General features: G+C 32.9%; 1 protein-coding gene across 1 annotated transcript in view; it reads left to right on the top strand.

Annotated features, from left to right (window-relative positions):
• 5-HT2A (5-hydroxytryptamine receptor 2A) overlaps window positions 1–21,929 on the top strand; it is a 156,570-nt gene extending 134,641 nt beyond the window's left edge. The window contains exons 5-10 of the mRNA XM_088228804.1: window positions 1,359–1,545; window positions 5,931–5,999; window positions 14,946–15,131; window positions 17,660–17,829; window positions 19,443–19,569; window positions 21,442–21,929. Coding sequence (XP_088084930.1) covers window positions 1,359–1,545; window positions 5,931–5,999; window positions 14,946–15,131; window positions 17,660–17,829; window positions 19,443–19,569; window positions 21,442–21,616 — 914 coding nt within the window. The 3' untranslated portion in view covers window positions 21,617–21,929. The remainder of the gene's footprint in view (window positions 1–1,358; window positions 1,546–5,930; window positions 6,000–14,945; window positions 15,132–17,659; window positions 17,830–19,442; window positions 19,570–21,441) is intronic.
• The last annotated feature ends 2,004 nt before the right edge of the window (window positions 21,930–23,933 follow it).

The raw sequence follows: 23,933 nt of genomic DNA, 5'->3' as shown, positions 1-23,933 counted from the left end.
ATGACACTCAAGCCATGCCCAACGTAAATTTAGTAATTTTTTAATAGCCAGCCGTGTTTTGACGTAAGCATGACATTGAATTTGAAACCAAAAAAAAAAGAAAAGCAAAATGCTTTATTGTGTCGTGAAAGTGTGCAAAAACTATTCGGATAAAAGGAAAAAGACTTTTCATAATAAGTAGGTACCGAGGTACTTGTTTATGATTAAATTCCAAAACTGAAAATCATTAATATTCCCGAACGTTGGCTTATAATCCGTAAGGGTTAATAAATAATTTTTAAATAAAAAAAATCACTAAAATTTTACGGAGAATTTTCACTAACAAACTAGAATGGTTTATTAAAATGCATTGATTTTATTTGGCTTCAAATCTGGCCTACGAAGAGCTTTTCCTTCAAAATAATACACGTGATAAATGAGCATTTTATTCATGATGTTTACATTAAAGTTTGAATATTTTATCACGCCGAGTAAGGTACATGAATGGATGCTTTGCAAATTACGTATGTGAGTATGGAAATGCAACCAAAAATATTCCCTAAATGGGTTATTTACGGCTGTGCCTATGAATATTTTATTTATTTACATATACATTGTATAAACATATAAGAACGTCTACTAATTGTTAATTATATTATTTATTCATATAATGCGGATTAAATTGGTTCAACGTATTTTTTTTATCTTTGATATTTAGAAATGGATTAAATACTCTTATAACTAACAATGTTTTGAGTATGTCCAAATTTTTGTAGGCAAGGACTGGATTCAACTCCCTGGGGAGCTGTTAATATCAAAATATTACAACGGAGATGAAGAATATTTTAGAGAAGGTAATATAGAAGTCTAAGGATCTACAGGGCTTATGACCTGTCGTTGGCTGGTTAAAGTGGCCACTTTACACACTGTGTAATATTCACTTTAACAGCTTTCTAACTTTACAAACATCGACGGATGAAAAAAAACATAACCTAACCTAACCTAAAGAATTGAAAGAATGTAGATGTTCAAACGTGGTTAAATGGTGAATGTTACACAGTGTGTAAAGTGGCTACTTGAACCAGCCAACGACAGTTCATAAGCCCTGTAAATTGCTAGACTTCCATATTCCCCTCTCAAAAGTGTTTTCCTATCGGTTGCAACAAATTTAAATATGAAATCCAGCCAGTCTGCAAGCATTTGGGCATAATCAAATCATTGTTTAAAAAAAATGTATTAATAATATGTTACTTCTATAATATAAACAACTCTTTATTTGAACATATTCAAATAGTTTAATTTTTCGTTTTATATTTTGGATATACGACGTAACAAGAATTTTGTTTACAATTTGTACCATTTGATGAATTTATTTTCAGGAGTAATAAACAAGGCTAACATAATGCCTCGCGCCCAGGAGTGCGTCATCAACAACAGAATGTTCTGGGTCCTGGGCTCCCTGGTCACCTTCTACGTCCCCATGGTAGCCATGGTGGTGACGTACGCCCTCACCGTTCAGCTCCTGCGCAGGAAGGCTCGCAGACCAGACCCTGAGTGCTTTAGAAGGTAAGACTTATACGTAAGGATTGCATATATCAGCGCAGCGATTATATCAGATTTTGAATCAGAGTGATTTAGAAGATGGGATTTTTGACGGTACGTCGAATTCCCTTTCCACACCTATTGCCGTACTGCATTTGTACACAAATCACAGTGGATCATGATCATATTTTACTAAATGTTATAAAATATTAACCACTTACCGAAAACCTGCTGAAAAAGACTGAACTACACGCAATACGAGAAGCTATTGAATGGTTATCAAAAAAACTACCAGAGAGGTGGGTTATTGCAAAAATATTATCAGATTGTCGTTCGGGCGTTCAAGCTAAAACTGATACTCGGTCGGAAAATCCATTAATTGTATTAATTTTTATTCCAGTATGTTCATTAAAGTCATTATTAAAATTGATTAGGTGATTTGCGAATTTGGAGAAATCGTTATTGTGAAGACACCTCATATGTTATTTAAGACGAACGTCAAAATTTCTTATGTTCTTCCAACGTAAATAGAAGGACAGGAATTGCATTTTAATTGAAAAACATCATTTTTTGTTATATGAAAGTAAGATGGTCAGTCTTACACATCAGGTTCCAGTCCAGGGAAATATTCTAGTGTAAAAGTACTTTTTAAATAAATATTTCATGTCAACCATGTCGGGAATCGAACCCGAGGCCTCTAGCATGGTAGGCAAACCACTACACCTCGAGGCCGACGCTGAGTGCCAACGAAATGCCGCGAGATCACAGCGTAACTGATTCAGAAGGCTGGACTCATGACTCTATCTACATTATGATTACGTAAACGTAGCTCACAAAATACCGCGAATTAGATCAAACACTAAGTGCTTCAGAAGGTAGGACTCGCAATGCTGTCTACAACTTCCTGTGATTAGACTTGACCCTGAGTGCTTTAAAAGGTGAGACTCATGACGCTATGTCGGGATTACGTAGCCGACATAATAATAATAATAATGTTTGGATAATTTATATAGCGCCATTTTTGTGAAAATCACCTCAAGGGCGCTGTACAGTAAATAAATATCCCAATACGTCTTGCAGCTACAGAGCGCATGGACGGTTGGGATTCTAGTTCCTCGTCTCCAATTATGATATATTACAATTATGATATATATGAGCTAGATAACAGAACGTCTTGCAGCTACAGAGCGCATGGACAATAAGAAATCTAGCCCCTATTTACATTTTTATTTTTTATTTTTTTATTTGACAATGAAGTTTAGAGTTTAAATGATATTTTAAAAACGAAACAAAAAGCAAATTTATAAAATTAGAATTTAGATAACAACAAGTCTTGCAGCTACTGAGCGCATGGACGGTTGAAATTCTAGACCCCATTTACTAAATTTAGATATTTGATGGTTGATAACATTTACATAATATGAAAAAAAATATGACAGCTATCATCACAAAAAGTCTTGCAGCTTCAAAACGCATCGACAAATGGAATTTCAACAACATAAGAATGATTTTAAAAAGTTAATACTAAAAATAATTTTAAAAAACGCAATAATAATACATCGAGCAAAGAACTAGTAAGTATGGCAATTAAGTGAACATGTAACAGCACAAAAAGTAAAATATAAAAAAACTAAACTAAGATAGCATTCCTTAACTTATTATTAAGGTTAACAAGACAATAGACGATACTCAAACTCAAACTCGTCCCTATTTTATTTTGGTGTGCAGTAAACAGGATCTTTTGTCTTTTTCCTGGTAAATAACTGTAAAAACACTTGGTTCACATTTGGCTGTTCCCTGGGAGATGATAGTAGAAACGCATCTGTGTGCGTAGTGTAGAGTGTAGGTACCAAGGAATATATCCGCTTCTTTTTAATTTTGTTTATTATTTTGACATAATGCTAGATTTGGTTGAAAAACGGATTTTACAAATTTATTTTTGAAAGTTAAGAGACCACTCGATCTGGCAAAATACGTATAAATTTATTAGTATTTAAAGTCCCTGTTGAAGGAATATCCATCTCCTCCTCCTGAAAAAGATGCAATCTAGAGTATGCCGATGATGCGGTTATTATTGACGATTCAATCAGGGGTCTTCAAGTTACTGTAGATAGCCTAAATAGATACTCCTCATGCATGGGTTTAAAAATCAATATTGCAAAAACCCATGAACTGTGTAACGCTTTATGCCTCGATGCCCAAAATCTCCTGAATCTGTCAAACCAAGTCATCGAATGAGTCGAGAGTTCTAAATACCTGGGAGTATATGTTACGGAAAATGGCAGCTGTCAAAAAGTTGTTAAATAAATAAATAAAAAAGAACTGGGAGTGCGGCTAGGAGTAGCAGGCGCCACATTCAACAGTATGAAGGCTGTCTGTTTGGTACACCAATCGCAGCGTATCTTGATTATTTTTGTTACATGAATGTAAGATGATCAGTCATACGCTTTAGTTGCCAGTCCAGGGACTATGAAATATTCTACTGTGAAAAACACCGTTTTAAATTATTTTTTTTTATTTAAATTTTATTGATAAACCCTTACGGGTTACATACATTAAACAAAATGTTTTCACTTTTAAAATTCACATTCTACTGTTAATAATAATATTTTTAAAATTTTTAAAGTCTGGTAGTTTATTGTATAATTTCAGTCCATGGTTTATAAGTCTCGATTGTCCTTTTCTCATTTTAAAAGATTGTATATGATATTTTTCTGATATTCTCGTATTGTGTTCATGTTTACTACAATTTTTTTCAAGTTTCAATTCTTCGTCTACAATTACATCAGTGGCTAATTTATGAATAAATTTTAAAGATTCTAGTTTACAGAGTTCAGTTACGTTTAATTGTTTAGTTTGCTCAAAAAGTTCTTTAGTTGCTGTTAGATAGGGAAGGTCATGTACTAACTTTAATATTTTTATTTTGCTGTCTTTGTAGTCTGTTTATGAAATAAATATTTCAAATCAACAATGTCGGGAATCGAACCCGAGACCTCTTGAAAGGCAGGCAAACGCGCTGACCATTACAACACGAGGCCGACACCTACTAACTATATCTAGTAACATCAGTTATAAAAGCACGATCCAGTCATGTACGAAGAGTAAACAAATTTTGGCATGAGCAAAATGTGTATTTACTTTGAAGCACCCGGAACTCAATTATATGTAACGAAATACATTTTAATAATAAAGTTTGCAACAGAAACACTTCTTTGTACAATTACTCGCTGGCGCAACTCCAAATATTACATTTCGGCTCCATTTTGTATGGAGTTATGTTTTGCTTTATCCTCCCGGATATACGAGATAGATTTACCTTTCTCCATTATTCGGCTGCATTATTATTTCAGCGGAGGAAAACTGCATTTAAGTAGAGAAAGTTTGTCTCTACAACGTGGATGAAAACAAAATGATTTTCCGAACAAATGTTTACACACAAAAATCATTTTCTAAGTTTCTATTATCAACTGCGATAGTTTAACAATAATTAAGTATCTCCGAAGTTTTGTTTATACGTTATACGCCAGCGGCGCAATCACAAATGATTATCGACGAGCTTAAAAACATGCTAAGCATTTGAGCAATCATAATGAACAATATTGAATTGAATAAACTGCTCCACAAGAGTATAGCTTATGTTAGCTTTTTGTTCTTTCATTGTGCGTTTTGTAATATAAATAATAAAGATGTACATAGAACGTAGTGTTTAAAACTGTCTGAACATTTTGTTAGTTATCTCTGTTCATTAAGTTAACCTTCATGTTTATTCTCAAATGTAAAAATATATTTTTATATATATATATCGTTAAGTGTCCTCGGCACGGGTAACCTCAGTGAGGTCACATTATTTTTTTTATTAATTATGGTTTGTAAGAAAAAAAATATGAATAAATAAAAAATAAAAATAATGAACATGCTTAAATTATCGCAGTTATAAGTCAACGAGTTTGTAATCTCTAAGTCAACGCTCGTGTCGGTTTGTTTTTTGTTTTTCACGGATGTTACATTGTGATCGCAAATACAATAACATCCGTGGTGAGAAAATGTTATTACGTCGCTTATTAGCACGTCGATAGGTCTTTGTGATTAAGCTACATGAGGACTTTTACAATACAAATTTGCTTATATAATACAAAATTAAGTTTACAAACAATAATAGGTAGCATAAAAAATAAAAAAATAAAAAAATGCATAAAAAATACTTTTAAATTTGTAATTTTGAATTCCTGCAAAAACGGTCATTCCATTGTATTCCTAAATACGACAAGATTCATGTTTATTTGTTCATGACCATTGAACTTTGTTTAGAACAATAACAAAAATTTTCGACTATTTTTACAATTTTAGTTTCTATGTATTATTTTTTCCGTAAAAACTGATATTTTTTCAAAATATTTTTTTTTTTTCAGACTCGGGGGTGGTACAGGAGGAGGAATATCGCACCATTTAGCTTGGAGATCCAGTGGTGCACCAGACAGGTAATTATTATTTTTTAACTTATTTCTTTTACATCTATAAATATATGTAAATATAAGGTTTACATTAATATCAAAGGTAGACTCTCATAAAGGCATACGAGGTTAGTTTTTGGAATCTGTTTACTATTTGAACAGCAAAAATTTGTAATGCATTTTTTGTTTCCTTTAACATACTAAGCAGTAACTTGTAGTTTGCATCCGTTGTGTGGAGCCCACAATATATAACAAACAAAGAAAGGATTAAAAATGTTCAACGAAATTTTTTTACATACCTAGATTATAAAAACAATAAATCGCTTTGCACTTATAGCCAATCTGATAAACAAAATGGATTTTTTACCCTTAAAAATAGGCGCACTATATCTGAATTATACTATTTATATTAAGTATTAAAAAATAAAGTTGACTCTTTAACCTATTCTCCAAAATTAAACTTAATGTCTCTTTTCGCGTGACTAGAAATGAGTATTTATTCCATCTGCCAGTCCTGTAGCACTAACTATGCACAACACTCTTTCCTCTATTGTTCTTGCTCAAAATATAATGCTTTTTTTCATCTATTGATATATTTAACATGAACCTTAATTTATTTTAAAATTAATTAAGACTGATTCTTTCTGGCTGCGATACAATCCCACTTGCTATTTAATGATGCTCACACTTACACACATCTGAACACTTACTCCCTCCCAAATACACTTATTCTCATACAAATACACCTAAACACACTCTTTTGTTGTACCACAATTTAATATGTACTCGTATGATTCTTATTTAGAAACTTCGCTGGTCTGTCTTTAAACCGTATCTTATTTTATGTTATTATATCATTGTCGACTGTTTGTTTCTGTAAAATAAATTAATAAAATAAATAAATAACATGACATAAGCTCTGTAAATGCGTGAAGTTCCACATTTCTTTAAAAAAATGTTTTCACTCTCTGTTCCAATATATTTCAATCTTGACCACCCCCTGCAAAGCAAGGCGGCCTCCGTGGTGTAGTGGTCAAGACACTTTAATCGCGCACGGAAGGTTCCGGGTTCGATTCCCGGTGAGAACACAAAAATTTAAAAATGTGATTTTTCTCAAGCCCGGTTGTTCCGTAATGTAATCCACCACTGTAATTGGGCCTCCTGGCCTGTTGTGGTGCAAAAAAAATTAAATGATATAAAAAAAAAAGATCCAGCCTTATCTACAAACGTTTGGATCATTGCAGAATGTTTGTATTCGTTATATCTTTAATCTTTACAAATTCGACCACATAACTGAATATCGCAAGTAACTACACTGGCTCATTATCAGGCAAAGAAGAAAATTTACCTTCAATAACTTCTTCAAAATATTCTTCATTTAAAAAAAATAATCATTGAGTTTCTTGTATTTTTGATTGTTTTTTATGTACATATTCTTTGAATTTTAATTAAATTTTTATATTTGTAAATTGTTTATAATCTTTGTATATGTAAAAGCCTTACAGGAGTTAATAAATAAATAATTGAAATAATCCTACTTCACCTGTTTATCTGAGAAAGCTCTTCCAACCTCTATTGCAGCATGGGCTATCTCTTCCTTCTAGAACCGAGAGAACCCTTTCAATACCGATTCACCGCTCTACTTTCTTTGCTTCCTATTTCACAGTAGTAGCTGCTCGATTATGATATAATCTACCCACTAATGTCAGAGACACGCCTTCTTCATTTACATTCAAATCACGTATTAAATGTGACTACCTTAATATTTTAGTTTTTCATTTCTTCTCCCCGTTCCCTTCTCTCTTTACCCCTTCCTGTATCCATAGTATAGTGCAGATATTTAGTATTTTTTTATTTCTTTAAAAATATATATGTACATCAATGTTTTGTTTTATGATGAAAATATTATAATAAACCTAAAATATGTTCATATACTACTGATTTTCTCCAATTGAACGGTTTGGGTAGGTAGGAAGAAATTGCCTTAAGGCGATATGCCTGCCCTTATGCATATGGATGTAAACTGTATATGTTTTTTAATATTATTTTTTATTTATTTATTTATCAAAAGCATACAAAAATTAACATATAAATTATCAAGTCCTACTGAACTACATAAAATGCCGTTCGTCAGCAGGTGCTTATAGTTAGGCTCTAATATATATACATAATCTTATCTCTTAAATATATAAAAAACTCTTATAACTATGGAAAAAATAAAAATATGCACATCGAAAATAAAAAAGAAAAACAAAAAAAATCAATATCAAAAACCACATATATTGATATTTAATATTCGGGTTAAATATTAATCATTATAAATCGGATTGTGGACCCATGGCTAGTGTCGCGGGCTCACGGATCAGAGGTTTGAGGTTCAAACCCCAAACCCCGATTTGATTCACATTTTTTAAGTCAGTTATTTACAACTTGTTGAAAATGGTTCTAAAACGGAAATAATTTGGTAAATTGTAAGAACGTGATAAATATGTTGCATTTTTTTTTTTTTATTTCCAATCAAACCAAATTGCATATTTTTTGCAGCCCTGATCATATTTAAAGGACCATTTAACCTCTCCGTGATTTCTTTCATCGTGATCACTTTTTTAATATTATACCGTTGTAAAAGTTAAGTGTCACCGGCCTAATTGAGGCACGTTTTCTAGATATTAAAATATTTTTGAACAAGATCATTAAAATCAGTAATTAATTTGATTGCCATTTATCACACATCTCCTAATTACATACAAGATTTCATATATGTATTTTTTGTTTTTACTCATTTTTACATTTTTTATATAAAAAATTAATGTTTCCTCACTGATGTAATTTGTGCCATAGACGATTTACAAAGTACTTTTGGATTTAGTTTTTTTTATTATGAGAATACACAAAAAAAACAATGTTTTCAAAGAGAAAATTTACAAAATATAATCACAAATAACTATCACTACTTTAAAACACATACATACGAGTCCATATATTTCATATTATTAATTAAATTAGAAAACATATTATATATTTTTCAAATATATCGTCCTCTTATGTAACTTGTAAAACAATTAAGTTCAGTCATGGTAAAAAATGATATTTTGCCGTTTTCCGTTAGGACTTTAAATAATCTACTGCGTAAAAATTATATATTCGTACCGGGTTGCATTATTTTTAAAAAATGCGTATTCAAAAAAAGCTTTGCTACTGAAATTGTCATCTTTCTATGCACCCAAAAAGATGCAGAGGACACTTCATTGGTACTTTAATCACATATATAAATATATATTATAAAAAAATGTTCTTAAAATTTACTCTGCCAGAAAAAAAAGCTTTATTTTTTCATTGTTGTTTGCATGCTATAAATTTCTGTCTTTACAACATACAATAGCCTATTAAATTTTTTTCTATAAAGGTTTCATAAACAAACGATATTAACAAATACCCAAATAAGCGTTTTTTAAACAGGAAATGTCAAAAAAACCCATTGTAATTGATAAAATACTCCCAACTAGCTAATTTAAACATAAAAGTAATAAAAATAATATAATGGTTTATTCAAATTACAGTGAGAAAGTTCAGTGATGCGGTAAATTGGATAATTAAAAATGTTTTCTTACACGCTTTAAAAATTAGAGCATTTAAATCGTAATAAAAAATCATAATACAGTAAACCACCCTTTAACGTTGAGATAGGTACCACGTTATAAATTAATATGAAATGTCAACACTAAGCACTGGCCAATTCCATGTACAAATGAATAATGCCACAAGGGGCCGCGTCGAGCGCCACGTGTTCTTTGTCATGTCAAAAGAAAATAGTCCTTAAAAAATTACGTTATAAATACAATTTTCGAAATATAAAATCTTCTAAGAATATTTGTAATCTGCAAGCCTACTTAAGGAGAGAATAATCGCAACTGGGTTTAAAGTGTTAAATATGGCATACATTTTTACGTGAAAAAATAAGCCATAATAGTCAGATAATTTATTTGCTCACTTTAAACAGACCGGGCACACTTTATTGACATTCAATATTATTTTTAGAGGAAAATACAAACGATAACTCTGATAAATTTTGCATAAATTACCTTTATTTATTTATTTTATTTTATTTCATTTTATTTTATCTTATTTTATTTTTTTTATTTATTTTTTTTTATTTAATTATTATAATTTATATATTTATTTATTTTTTATATATTTTTTTTTTAATTTTTTTTTTCATTTCATTTCATTTTATTTTATTTATATCATTTTATTTTATTTTATTTTATTGAAATAAACGGCATTTAATGCTTTTTACATATTAGTTACAAAAACAGTTAAATATACATCCATATAAATGTAAATAATACAGAGCATTTGAAACAAAATTATTAATTTACAAATGAAGAAAGTCAAAAAAGTAAACAATAAAAAAATATATTATTAGTTATAAAACTATTAATAAAAAATAATAATTTAGTATGAGAAATATTTTGGGCCCGTAAAAAAAACTAAGAAAACAATTTTGAATAACACTAAACGATAAAAAAAGTATTATTATTTAAAACTAATACTTAGGTAAATAGTATATATTTATGCATAAAAATATATGATGATGTAAAAAAACGATAAAGATGAATATTTTGTTTTTATAAATAAAATCAATAAAGGAAACGTAAAAAAAAAAACACTAATAAATAAGTCAAAACAATTTTGAACAGTATCTAGAACATTGTTATCTAGAACTATTAGGTACCTACTAGCTTCTCCTACCCATGAAATACAGGAGTAAAGCCGTTCTATGTGTACTAAACTTCACGTACAATGAGCCACCAGTATCTCTGTACTCATTGCCTAGAATGAGAAGTCTATTGATGACTGCATTTTTAAAACATCATTATCGATAGTCTTAAGCTGCGCATAATCGTTTACATGGGCGATTCGCCTCAGCTATGTATAGTTTGAATTTGGAGAATACAGTACAACGAAATCTACTGTATCTACAATGAACTCAACATTGTGTAATTTATTAAAATCGGGGTGCTGCGATTGGTGGGGTACGTGGAATGAGTGAGCGAAGAGAGAGTGTACAAAACCCCAAGTAGACGTCAGCGGGATGTGGGTGCTATTGACATCGGGGACAGGAGAAGTACATACCAGGATAGAGAGATGGCATCGAATGGCCAAGGAGGCCACGACCCACAACGGGCTGTAAAGACAATGATGAGTGTCAGTCGATCTTTTTGTGGGTTATACTAATTGCCTAGAATAAGGCGTCATATTTGCATGCTTGAATTTGCTGCGCGTATTGCCTAATTACAGGAGTTTCAATGGAAACAATATAAGTGATGTAACGGATAATGGTTTGGCCGGATACCGGATACCGAATATTCGACGAGCCGGATGGCCTGATATCTTTCAATCATCAGTAGTTTTTCTAATCTATCTAGTTTTTCAACATGTTTTGTGTTTTCCCAAATTTTTCTAGACAAGGACTTGATTCGACCCCCCAGGGAGCTGTTAATATTAACATACTACAAAAGAGATGAAGATCATTTTAGAGATTGAAATATAGAAATCTAGGCTTCTACAAGGCTCATGACCTGTTATTGGCTGGTTTAACTGGCCACTTTACACACTGTGTAACATTCACCATCAAAGTGTAAAGTGGCCACTTAAACCAGCCATTGACAGGTCATAAGCCCTGTAGATGCCTAGACTTCTAAATTACCTTTTCTTAAATGTTCTTCATCTCTGTTGTAATATGTTATTATTAATTAAATATATGGACATTGTTGTTATTAGAGGATACATAAGAATATGTTTTAGTGTGCCCTATTTCAAGATTTAAAATAAAATAATAAAATATATTAACCATGTTCAGGTAAAAGGCGGTAACTCACGAATGAAATTTTTACAGGATGACCAAAAAACAGTTTAAATACCCCGGTACTTGAATGTCTTTCATCGTTAAAAACAAAACTTTTAATGGGCATAAAATAAAGGCGGCTAAAATGTTTTCATGATATTTATAATGATCACTTATCGATCAATAGGTTGCAGGTTAATATGGTATAAAAGTTTACTTTAAGAGCTTTTAATCGCTGCTTCGCTCACGCGGGAAAAAATAGTAAGGTAATTAATTAGATATGTCGTTTAGCAATAAGAATTTCCCAGGCGAAATGGTATATTTTTTCGGGACGGAAATTAAAATTACGACGATTCGTTAGTCAAAATACAAAATTCTACTACAAAACGAAAACGGAATTCAGACCTAACTAACTATGAATAAAGCAAGTATTTTTTTCCCTGTATTAGGGCATTCTACCTTAGTATAAAGTTTTAATTAATGGTGCGACATCAATTGTCTTCAACTTAACATCGACAAATGTAAAATAATATCTTTCTCGCGACGAAAAAAACCTATACAATTCAACTACAAACTTAATATTTCCCTTTCAATGGTTTCGTCAATAAAGAATCTTGGGATTACTTTAGATAGTAAACTCTCATATCATGAACACATTCATAATGTTGTAAACAAATCTCTCAATTTTTTTGGTTTTTTATTATTTTTTATTATTATATTGAAAACATATTATACATAATTATATACAATATTCCCAAGGAGTTTTTTTTTTTAAAAAACTCATTTAGGGACATACAGATAACAATTTTTTTAAAGACGTTTTTAAATTTTAAACTATTATATTATTTACAAAAGCAGAACAATTAAAATTATGATATACTACAAATTAAAAAGGGTATGAAAAATACTTGAAAATAACAAAAAAAACAGAATACTAGGCATGGAAATAAATTCAAAATAATGTTTACATTATGCAATCTGGGAAAGAAAATTGAAAAAGTTTAAAAATTACATGTATGTATATATACATACTGAACTAGTACAAAATAAAATCTTTTTTTTTTAATTAACAAAATATGAATTTTATCAATAGAATGACGACGGACTTCAAAAATATTAATACTATCAAAACTCTTTATTGCTCAATAGTTCAATCCCATCTAGAACACGCTTCTCCTATTTGGTTTTCATTCAACAGGACTCATACTGACCATATCGAGTCTGTCCAACACCGTTTTCTAAGAAAAGTGGCATGGTTGCTCGGAATACAAAGGGGCCAAATAGACCAATTTCTTTATCTGTTTTCATTGGAGAGACGTAGAACAAAGATGGACCTTATATGCATTTTCAAAATACCTAATGCTATAAGTGATGTCCCATCTCTGTTGCAATCAATTTCTTTTCGTGTTCCCAACCATGTCACCAGAAGTCAAAATCTGCTATTTATTAAATCTTCTAAAAGCAAATTTTGTTTTTATGCTCCAATGTCCAGAATGTGTAGATTAGTCAATTCATCACACGACTTTGAATTCTTTGGGATAGATCTTCCGGCTTTTCGTAGATCTCTTTGCGACTAAACAGTATGGGATGAAGTTGGATTGGCATGGTTTAGTTCGAAGTCTTATATCTTTCGTTTTCATGAATATATTGTATACCATTATTGTTTTTCCCTTGTTTGTCTTTGCTTCATAGTTTAATGTTATTTTTGTTCAGATTCTTGTATTTATGTTTCTTCATGTAACTGTTGTAATTGGCTTTGGCCGTATATATAATAAATAAATCAATATAATAATATTAGCTGGATTTACAACATTTTACACAAACAGAAAGGAATTACAATATGAACGCAAACAATAGACAACAACAAAAATATAGCAAGTCAATCATAGAAATTTAAAGAATTAATTTCTGATTGATTCTTTTTGACATCCCACCTTACCGCCTACTCGTTTTCAAATAATGATTTTCATTGTTGATATAATATATACTTTCTCATTGTACTGTAGCGTTCATTGTCCATAATCGATGACACACACGTGCTAAAACGTTTCACCTGAAATAGTGCGATGACCGAAGAAAGATCATCATAAGAAACCAGTAGAACATTATAATGCAAGTCTAACAGTATTGCACAAGAAATCGGGGGCATCGTTCTGCAGTACATTCACATCTACTACACCCTCCATCGTTTTATCTTATAGTAGTTTTGTCGAGACATCGTCATTATCTGGTTGGTGACTTTGAATTTAAAACTGCAGTCGAGGAAATCTGTCATTATCTTATACTGATACTGTTTGTTAATATGAAAAACGTTAATATAGTCAAAAAATACTTTTTTATTGTCTTTTGCCTCAATCTTCATTTTTATAGGCACAATCGTTTTTAAATTTTGTACTTGTAGGTTCAAGACCCTGTCGGTATAAGATTTAAAACTTAAACGCCATATTCTTAATATTGAATTATGGCTCAACTAGCCCCAAGTAAACTACTCTCAGCACTGTTAAGTTACCTTTCTTTTTTTTCCTTCAATCCGTCAGCGCTTAGAATCTTCTCGGGTTATCCCCGATCACTGGACTACGCAGTTTTTATCAGGTCGTGGTAAATTTAATCAAAAATTATTTGTTTTTAATATTGTTGACTTCCCTTCGTGCTGCTCCGGATATCCTAATCAATCTACTGAACTCATCCTGTGGTCTTGTCCCTTTCTTCTTCTCTATGATTACCGAATGGAGCTTCTCGCTACTATCCGTGGCCCTGTTATAGGTCCTGTTGAATATACAGATCTGGTGGCTTCCAAAAAGAATTTTACGGCTTTTAAAAAGTTTTGTAATCATTTCGGCGAATTGATCATGTCCAATCAATTTAATCCCAGTCAGTGAAAAGTTCACTTCCCTCCTTTCTCAATCCAACGAAGTACATATTATGAACTTCTAAATTATTTTCTTTCAGTACAAAGATGTTAAAGCTACCAGATTTCAGAGGGCTTCTTCGGGCACCTTTTTTCGTTTGACAACGAGCAAATTTTCTGGGCACCACTAAGGAGACTGATGTCCTCAGATGTGGTGTGCGGTATGTGGTGGGCAAGCTGTGTAGTTTGTAAAAAATGCTTGTTTTTTGTTTTTCAGGTGTGGAGGCATGCGCGGAAGCCTCTCCCAGCAGTCCATGGGCTGCGGTAACGGGTCTACCGGGGGTGGACAGGCCAGGAGGGACCAGGCGACACAGACCCCCGACAGTATACCGAGGGACGCGCGCAGCACTAGGCTCAAATCACTGCGGCTGCCTCTTGTGGCGCCCGGCAACATTAATCTCAAGTAACACTGTTTTACTAATCCTCTCACCCACATATATCCACGCATCCACACATCCACTCACCCCCATATCTACCCATACACACTCCACACACTTACTCATCCACATACCCACTTACCCGCAAACACTTATTTACTCACACATCCACTCATCAAAACATCCAACAATCCACACATCGTCTCAGATGAGTATATTTACACTCCAACATTTGATCATCTACAAATTTACTCACCTACTCTTTGCCACACACACATTCACTTACATACCCGTACATATACTACTCCAACAAGAACTTTATCTTTAATTATTTTTTTCATACTAGATATACCATCAAATGATGACATCTTCAAAAAAGCATCTATAATACAAACTTTCAAAGAAAAAAACGCACTAGATTACAAAAGTCTCGAAACCCTACATTTCCAAATAATTTAATTTTACTTAGATGCAATACAACTGCAGCTTTAAATTATTATTCAAATGTTGAGAAAAAAAACCTGTATAATCTTAAAAAAATCATAAAATCAATAGCAAATATTAAAACATTCAAATATAACATTTTAAAAAACATATAAAACCTTACCTACATTTCATACAGTATTGTGTATTTTTAGAATATAATATCTAATTTTAAGGAATCTGTTTTAGATAGTAAAACTGAAATGTATGTATTTTTTTTATTTTATTATTTGTTTATTTTTCCATACATATATTATTTACATAGAAATATAATTACAAAAATACATGTAAGAAAAATACATCTTAAAATTAAGCTATAACATGAATTGGAAAAAATGCCCACAAAGACTACAGCGTCTGAGCGAGGGCCTTTCCTTTTTTAATTATTAAATAGTTTATAGCACATATATATGGTATGACATGACCATGAAAAGAAAAGAAAAATAAAAGAAAAACCAAATTAACATATGCTGAAATAACGAAAATATGATTTATTTGCAGTGTGCATTTATTTTTTATTTTTCTTTATTTTTAAAAAGAATGTGTATCTGCTCCTTCCATGCTGATCCAAGACAAATAATGATGATATATATATATATATATGTATGTATTTATATTTTTTCTATTTTTTTATTTTTATTTGGGAAATCAACAGTTCTACATACATATTTTTAGTAAACAAACAGATATAGTGTATAAACTCAGAACTAATAACAGATTTCCACATAGTATACAAAGTTAGTAAAGAAAATATATTACAATAAATACATACAATTTATACATATAAAAATGTTATTTTCATGTACTCAATAATTAAAGATTTTTTAAATATTTATTTTAAGAACATTAAGTTACTGTAAATTAGGTGGGATAAGGACAAAAATGCTTGAAGAGAGGATAAGGAGGGGATGGGAGATGTACATATTTTTTATTATAATATCTACTAAGTTACATAATACATTTTTAGTGTTAATTTTAAATCTGACAGAGTGATGTTTGTGTAATCTATATTTTTAAATTTGGTATTGTACATTGAAAAAGTCCTACGAAAAAAAGCATTTTTAATATACGATGTTTTACTTATTGGTACATGAAACAGGTGGTACCGTCTACAAATCCTGGCTGGCACAGGTATTGTTATTAAACCAAGCAGCTCTGTACAGTCAACCATTCCTGTCATAATTTTGTAAAGCAGTAGTTGGTTCGCACACACTCTGCGGTATTGTAGAGAAATGATTCCATGGAAGGTGGAGGCAGTGAGAGTAGATACATAAGAAATACCGGTTTTGTATTTAAGGCACTTTATAAATTTGTTTTGAATATTTATATATATCATCATCATTCTCTTTCCGCGCTTAATTGTGAATCTGGATTGGTACACCAATCGCAGCATATCTCGATCAATTTCGTTTGGATGGTAAGGTGATCAGTCTTACGCTTCAGGTCTAGGGACTATAAAATATTCTTGTGTGAAAACGCCCTTTAAAATAAATATGTCATATCAACCATGTCGTGAATCGAACTCGAGACCTCTTGTATGGTAGGCAAACGCGCTGACCATTACACCACGAGGCCGACAGATACATATATATATAGACGGTTTTCGGTGCCAGACCTCGAAACTTCAGAGGAACATACCTCATGGTAAGCTTTAAAAAAAGTTCTAATAAAATTTAAAAAAAAAAAAAAAACACTTTTACCTACCTACACATCCATTAATCCACATGTTCATTTACCCACCATCTACTCTTCCATTCAAATTTAAAAAAAAAAACTAACCTTATTTCAACCTCATTAGTTGTCTCAAAACATCATTTTATTACTGAAAAGTTGCAGTCAAACTTCTTTTTGTTTTTCTTATTAATTATTGACCAACTAGTTTAAACGCTTTCAATAATTTGTATCGTCAAGATTAGTAAATGGTTTTTTTTTACATACCTAAGTACTATGGCCAGCATCCACGTCCACATCTATTTCAAACCTAGTCTGTTTGTTATTGTTGTGAATGCAACAGTTAAAAACATGATAAAACTGTCAATACTGCAATTAAAACTGAACTGTCATGTTCCAGATTTCTCGGTAACCGTAGCAAACGTAACACCATGTCTGCCAACGCTGTCATGACAGAACAAAAAGCAACCAAAGTTCTTGGCCTCGTGTTCTTCACATTTGTCTTCTGCTGGGCGCCATTCTTCCTACTCAACATTTTCTTTGCTGCCTGTCCATCGTGCGATGTACCAGGTAAATGTTACGAGTGTTCTGTTTTATTGTTTTAGTAACGTAGGTACAGAAAATCTCCAATTATTCGGTTTAATGAGGATTACTCTAAGATAATTTTTTTTTCCTTTTGAAATAACACATGGAAATCACATTAAAAACTTACTGAAACATGTCCAGTTGTGGTATTCTAAATCTTCTCTACCCGCTAGAGAGTGATTAATTTGAAGATTTTTTTTAATGCGTCGATTAATCGCTTAAGCGAAACGTCAAATGATGAATAAAACTGCTTCAAAACATTGTGATATATAGAGATAACTCTCCATACAAATCCGAGCTAAAAAGTCTTCCCCGAAGGACAGTAATTGACCAGCGGACATAGCAAATATCGTCACGTCGACTTTGACAAGCAAAACAAGTAGTACAGTAAAAAGCACGGACTGTTTACATCGGTCTACTGTAAGTTATACTGAGTATGTCGCTACCTTCCGCATACGCGTAACTTTTGTTTGTCGTTTTGCTTTACGCCTGACTTACTAAGCAAGACGGAGACAGGAGATAATTCACGAATTGTAACATATTAATAAGACGTTTTTTGACATTAAAATAGCTATTTTAAACAAATATTGAGTAAGATATGAACATTACTTGCCAGTGAAAGGTTATACCATCGCTTTTCCAGATTGGTTTGTGCAGTATCTTAGCGTACAAATAGGCGGTTTAGTAATTTCGAGGAGAAAAGTAGCTGGCGAACGCTCGCAACAGCCTTAAGTCCGTTCTATCAAACATAGACCAATTGGCCGCAGGTTGAGGAAACCTATTTTGAACGCCTATGTTTACTCTAGTTATATACCTCAATGCTTCAAAAACGGATATAAAACTAATACGGTTTGGTCCATTCAACCTAATTAAGTGTTTTGGGTAATGCTTAAGGTCGCAATAATTTTCTAAATGAAAATCGTTGTGTTTGATTTCACGTGTTCATATTTTTTTGACGTTTAATCATCAGTGTGGCCATATATGAAACAAAAATTAGCCGCATGGAAAAAATAAATATCCCCAAATTAACCGCTCTCTAGGGGATAGAGAAAACAGGCTGTCTCTAAACATTTGGACTCACCCAAAACATTGTTAATATATAACAACAGCGATGAAAAACATTAAGGAGAAGGTAATATAGAAGTCCAGGCATCTACAGGGCTTATGACCTGTCAATGGCTGGTTTAAGTGGCCACTTTACACACTGTGTAACATTCACCATTCTGCCCATATGTGAACATCTATATTCCTTCAATTCTTTCATCTGTTGATGTTTGTGAAGTTAAAGAGCTGAAACCTTTATTTATTTATGCGGGTGAGATTCATATAAATGAATTATTTCACCTACATACTAGGCAACGCCTAAAAATTATATTTTTTCAATTTCTATACTTCTTCATGGACCAGGTTGATTTATCAGCAATATTTTGAATTTTCCCAAATTTTTGTAGACGAAAACGTTCTTCATCTCTGTTGTAATATGTTAATATAAACAGCTCCCAGAGTTAAATCCAGTCCTTGTCTGCAACAATTTGGACAAACTCAAAATATTGTCAAAACATTGTTGATTATAAATATTGTTTTTATGGTATTTTCAGAACACGTGGTTGACATCTGTCTCTGGCTGGGTTATGTGTCCTCCACCATAAACCCCATTATTTACACAGTCTTCAATAGGACCTTCAGAGCAGCATTCATCAGGCTCCTACTATGTCGCTGCCACAGGTATTTTTCATTTATTTCACAATCATATTTCTCATTTTCTGATGTCCAAAACCAACAATCAAGGCAATGGGATTGCTGTCGACGCCAAACACAGACTTGAAGAGCTTACACTAGCGAAAAAACCGCCGCGTTATCGGTTCGGGATGTTTCGGAATCCACCCGAAGTGGCTTCATAAATAAAGACACTAGATTCGTTATGTATCCTAGTAATAAGCGAAACATATAATATTTCTTGATAAGATATTTGTGCCGTAGCCGAGATACTACATACAATACAAACGAGAATGGTCATGTTGAGTGACGTTCTTAGACGCTACTCAGGGGCGATTTTGTTGTGTTACAAAATTGAATAGTGCTAATTGGTAATGAGCGCCCGAGTGATTCCGAAACATCCCGAACCCGAATAACACTTCGGGTATTTACGAATATAAATCCGGCTATCTCTCAAGTCCCTAACCCTGGGTCGTAAATCCGCAGACTGTTAGTACGTACAAGACCCTGTACCCAGCGGGTGCAAGAACCTCGAGCCAGGTTTTGACTTTTCCTTTCACCTTGTAAGAAGAAAACTCCAGTTGTTATGGAAAAGAAGGTCGGACGCTCCGTATACTGCCGTCATAAGCCAAACGGCAGTTATTTGAAAGGCATATTTTGAGATATGACAATTTTTAGTACTTCATCAAGCTAATTTTAAAAAATTGCCTATAATCATAAGTCAAAACACTGTAAGTCAATTGTTTCTAAAATATAAAACCTTTGTGTGTCATATCTACGGTGAGTTTTTGCTTATAAAACTCTCTCTGAGTTATTACTTAACAACAACATAAAAAATATTATGTCGTTTTCCGTACTGAAGTATTTCTTTTACTGGTCATTGCAATAATATTATAGATCAAATGGTTCAAAATTTCTTGTGAAACATTACCTCATATTTCACTAATGTTGTGATTTAAAAAAAAACTGCCTGTTTGCTTATGATGGCTGATTGCGTCACTAGCCTGATGGCAGATGAACGCTCGAAATGGTCTGGTTCGCTTGATGCGTTATCCTTATTTACTCTGCCACTGAACCCTAATACAATGAATGTAATTACCTACCTTGTACTGAGTTCTGGCACCTTTATTGTCTGGAACTACTGTCATGACAGTCAGGATCGGATCAGATCTTGTGGTCAGGAAGGAGGGGCACTTGACGATTACACGACGCTGTAGATAAAATAACTTATTCGCGATCGTATTGAGAATATCAAAAGCACATGCACACACGATCAGTTCAGTTGTTACTATGGTGCCCGGACAATAATTGATACCCACGGTAGGCGTTAAAACATCTTAACCAGGGCCCAGTAGGTTGCAAATAAATTAGAATGCCTCATCCTAGTAAATGTGCTATGTAAATATGTGTGTACACATAGAGTAAATGTGGCATAACCAATGGCAGTATACTACTTCGGTTTCTCCTAGGCACCACTAGGCTTTCTTTTTATTTTTTTGTTTTACTCAAGTATACATCATGATCATTCGGTTTTTCTGTGTACATTGCTTTTTTTACTGTCTACTGTTCTGTTTTACCATAGTCTTTAGTCATTATATTCCTATACTTGTTTTGTATTCTATTTTTGTTGAAGCGTTCGTTTGTAAATTTGTATTGTATTATTGAATCCGAGGAGTAGGGACGACTTGTGTTTGCCTCTGTCCATACATCCTCCTCCTTCATCATTGATCTGCCGTGAAGTTTGTATTCCTTAGAAATAATTACGTTTACTTTCCTCTACGCGCAGCTGACAAAAGTCCCCAGGACTACAACAGCTACGTGTTGTTGGTGGGCTTATAAATCCTCTCAATCCCAATTTCTAAAAAGGTTTTCTTCCTTCAGGTCAGGGAGGGCGGCTCGCTACCGGTCCGGCAACGCTGGTCGCGGGGCCGCCAACATCTCGGCCCTTCCTCTGGCCATCTCCCTCCAGGGGGCGCCCCTGCTGTCGCGGACGCCGTCCAGCCCCCGGCGCCTGCGCGCCAGCCCCCTGATGCAGACCACGGATGAGGACTGCTGAATATGCGCCGCTTCCCCTGGGAGCATCTCCGCAGGACGGGTCTATCGGCTGCGCGCACTGCGATCATCGTAACCTAACCTAACCTAAAATATGCGACAAAATCAGTTCGTCGGCGTCGGGTCAGCGCCAAAATTATAAATCTGTGAAATTCCCGTTCATTTACGGTTTATTTTAGCAAAGCCGTATCTTACCTTCCATGGGTTCAGTTAGCATTAAGAACCAGGCACTTGCTTACAAGGGAAGGAATAACAGTATGCTCGTATAATTTTCAAGCGTGTATATTTCGCCCCTTTTCAGCGAGTGAAGGGGCGCTAACACTCCTCAGATCCGGAGCTGTCTTTGAGCATCTTAAGAGGAAACGCATTCTGACTATTCTTCATACAAATTGATTATGGCACTAGAGCAGTGATTTTTGTCTAGATCAGTGTGTCGGCCTCGTGGTGTAGTGGTCGGCGCATTTGCCTACCATGTAAGATGTCTCGGGTTCGATTCCCGACATGGTTGATATGAAATATTTATTTTAAAGGGTGTTTTCACACTAGAATATTTCATAGTTCCAGAACTGCTACCTGAAGCGTAAGACTGATCATCTTACCTTCATGTAACAAAAATGATCAAGATACGCTGCGATTGGTGTACCAATGCAGTGGTCTATGTAGTGATTGCGGAAAGGGAATGATGATGATGATGATGATGTGGTGTTTTTTTACAGACTATAGATATTTACAATGAGGAAGTTAAGTGGTTTTTTTATTATTTTTTTATTTGTTAATAAATTATTAAACAAAGCCAAAAAATTTTTTTTTAAATTTTTATATTTGAATTACCAGCGCTATTTTTTTTTTAATTTCGGATTTTTCAACCGGAAACTCTCTTATTATTGGTTAATTTGGAAGAACTAGTGACTTCATGCAAAGTAATTCGTTTTTTATCATTATTTTTTTAATCAGTTTTCTAAAAACTTCGCAATGCAAATTAATGCTGTAATTTTTACCGCGTGAAAAAAAAAATTATACCAAATTTCCCGTGCCACTGAACTTCTTTATTACAAGAGCAAGAGTTAGGAAGGCAACACTGATTCCCTTTAGTGGGAAAGGTCACCACAAATCAATTTACACTCAGAAACATGGGCTTCTGGAAAAATAATTAAATTGAAACGAATTTATGTCATTTATCTCTATTTATTTAATCATTATATATCGTATATGTATAGGCCGTATGACCTAAGCCAATTATAACAGTTATATGAAGAAACATATGTACAAATAAGTGACAAAAAATAACATAAAACTATATAGCAACTACAAACAATAAAATTATATTTTACAAAATATTTAAAAACAAGATCAACATATAAAACTTCGAGCTAAACCATGCCAATTCATTTTCATCTTACACTGTTTTTGGCGAAGTGATCTACGACACGCAGAAAGATCTATCCCAAAAAAATCCAAGTTGTATGACTAATTGACTAACCTACACATTCTGGTCATTGGAGCATAAAAACAAAAATCGCTCTTAGAAAATTTGATAAATAACAGATTTTGACTTCTGGTGACACGGTTGGGACACAGCATGAAAAGAAATTGATTGCAACAGAGATAACATAACTTATAGCATTTTACGTATATTATTATCAAACAGTTTTGGAGTTCAACAATGTTTGAGTATGTCCAAATGCTTGCAGACTGGCTAATAAAAGTCTCAGCTCTTTTACTTCACAAAAGTCAACAGATGGAAGAGTTGAGGAAATGTGGATGTTCAAATATGGGCAGATTGGTGAATGTTACACAGAGTGTAAAGTGGCCACTTAAACCAGCCAATGATAGGTCATGAGCCCTGTTAATGCCTAGACTTCCATATTCCCTTCTCAAAAATGTTTTCCCGCTCTGTTGAAATAAATTTAAAGTTATGGAGTTATTTACAATATAATTCTAGTATGCATTATTTTGCTAAATCTATTTTTAGGAAATAAATGTTGGCACATAATAACATATTTGAGACACTGCTATAAATTTATTTTAGCTTCAAAAGTTCAACTTCATGGAATAATTGATTGAGGGTAAAAGTAAATTAATTTTGTGTTTTGGTAGCTTTTGAAATAGGTATTTAAAAGCTATCTCAAATGATTTGCTAATCACTACTTTGGCACTGGCCCGACATAGGTATAATATTAGTTTGTCCTTGTTTCTTTCTTTGAATTTACGTATTAATTTTTTTAATGTCGTCAGGTTTATTCTTTTTTGTAATCCATTTAAATGTAAAGTCCTAATCAAAATATGAATAACAACAACGGTATTTAATTTTTAATGAGATA

Source organism: Micrasema longulum, unplaced genomic scaffold, assembly GCF_059751315.1.
Source record: "Micrasema longulum isolate JH-2025_06_02 unplaced genomic scaffold, ASM5975131v1 h1tg000609l, whole genome shotgun sequence".
Lineage (NCBI taxonomy): Eukaryota > Metazoa > Arthropoda > Insecta > Trichoptera > Brachycentridae > Micrasema > Micrasema longulum.
The sequence above is the reverse complement of the archived record's forward strand: the minus strand, read 5'-3'. Positions and strand labels throughout refer to the sequence as shown.